General features: G+C 51.4%; 1 protein-coding gene across 1 annotated transcript in view; it reads right to left on the bottom strand.

Annotated features, from left to right (window-relative positions):
- The window catches only part of LOC102044621 (protein LYRIC-like), a 30,998-nt gene extending 30,643 nt beyond the window's left edge, over nucleotides 1-355 (bottom strand). Inside the window, exon 1 of the mRNA XM_031056431.1 lies at nucleotides 263-355. Within this exon, the coding sequence (XP_030912291.1) occupies nucleotides 263-355 (93 nt within the window). The remainder of the gene's footprint in view (nucleotides 1-262) is intronic.
- Between the last annotated feature and the right edge of the window lie 459 nt (nucleotides 356-814).

Raw genomic sequence — 814 nt, 5'->3', positions numbered from 1 at the left:
GGACCCCGGGCGCGGCCGATCGCTGGTGCGGGGGAGGAAGGGGTTAATGCACGGATTGGGTCTCCCCTGTGGAAGGATGAGAGTGGTACGCGATGAAAGGTGAAGGCGATGCGATTGGAAGCAGCAGCATTGGTTTGAGAGCAGATGTTTGGCCGGGGATTGGGGTATGCAGAGATGCTCACAAGTGATGCTTTTCTGCAAAATTCCCCGGTCTAGACGGAGCAGTGTTTGGGGATGTACTTCTGTTGTCAGGCAGCGCTACAAACATGTCGTTATCGAGCACCATCGCTGTGATGATGACAGGCGCTGCCATGTAACGCAGCGCGAGATGCGCTCTCATCTCGGTCGGGCTCATCTCCGAGAAGCAGCATCTCACCGCCGCCAGCGGAGCGGAGCGGAGCGCCTCAAACCACAGACCTCTCTGCCGTGCTCGATGGAAAATTTCTACAGCCACCTGATGAATAAGTGCAGATGATGCTCTCAGAAAGTCTTTTTTCAAAGTCACCGAGTTTCTTTTAAAGAGGAAAGCTGAGTTTTGCCCTGGTCAGTCTAGGGGGACAACCTCTGAGCAATTAATAAACGTTGAATAGCAGTGAAGGGAAGGAGTGAGCTCCTCGTTCTCTCAGATGGTTGTGTCTTGCACCTGGCACAAACACAGTGGGACTTACCAGGGGCCATAACTACCAAAAAAAAAACCAACCCCAACCCTCCCCCCCAAAAAAAACCCCACCAAAAAATCCCCACAAACTTATTTAACTAAAACAGCATAAAAAGTCATGTTTGTAGTAAACCCAGCACAGAGAAAAGGCTGGTA

This window comes from Geospiza fortis, unplaced genomic scaffold (assembly GCF_000277835.1).
Source record: "Geospiza fortis unplaced genomic scaffold, GeoFor_1.0 scaffold81, whole genome shotgun sequence".
NCBI lineage: Eukaryota > Metazoa > Chordata > Aves > Passeriformes > Thraupidae > Geospiza > Geospiza fortis.
This window is presented reverse-complemented; position numbering and strand designations above follow the sequence as displayed.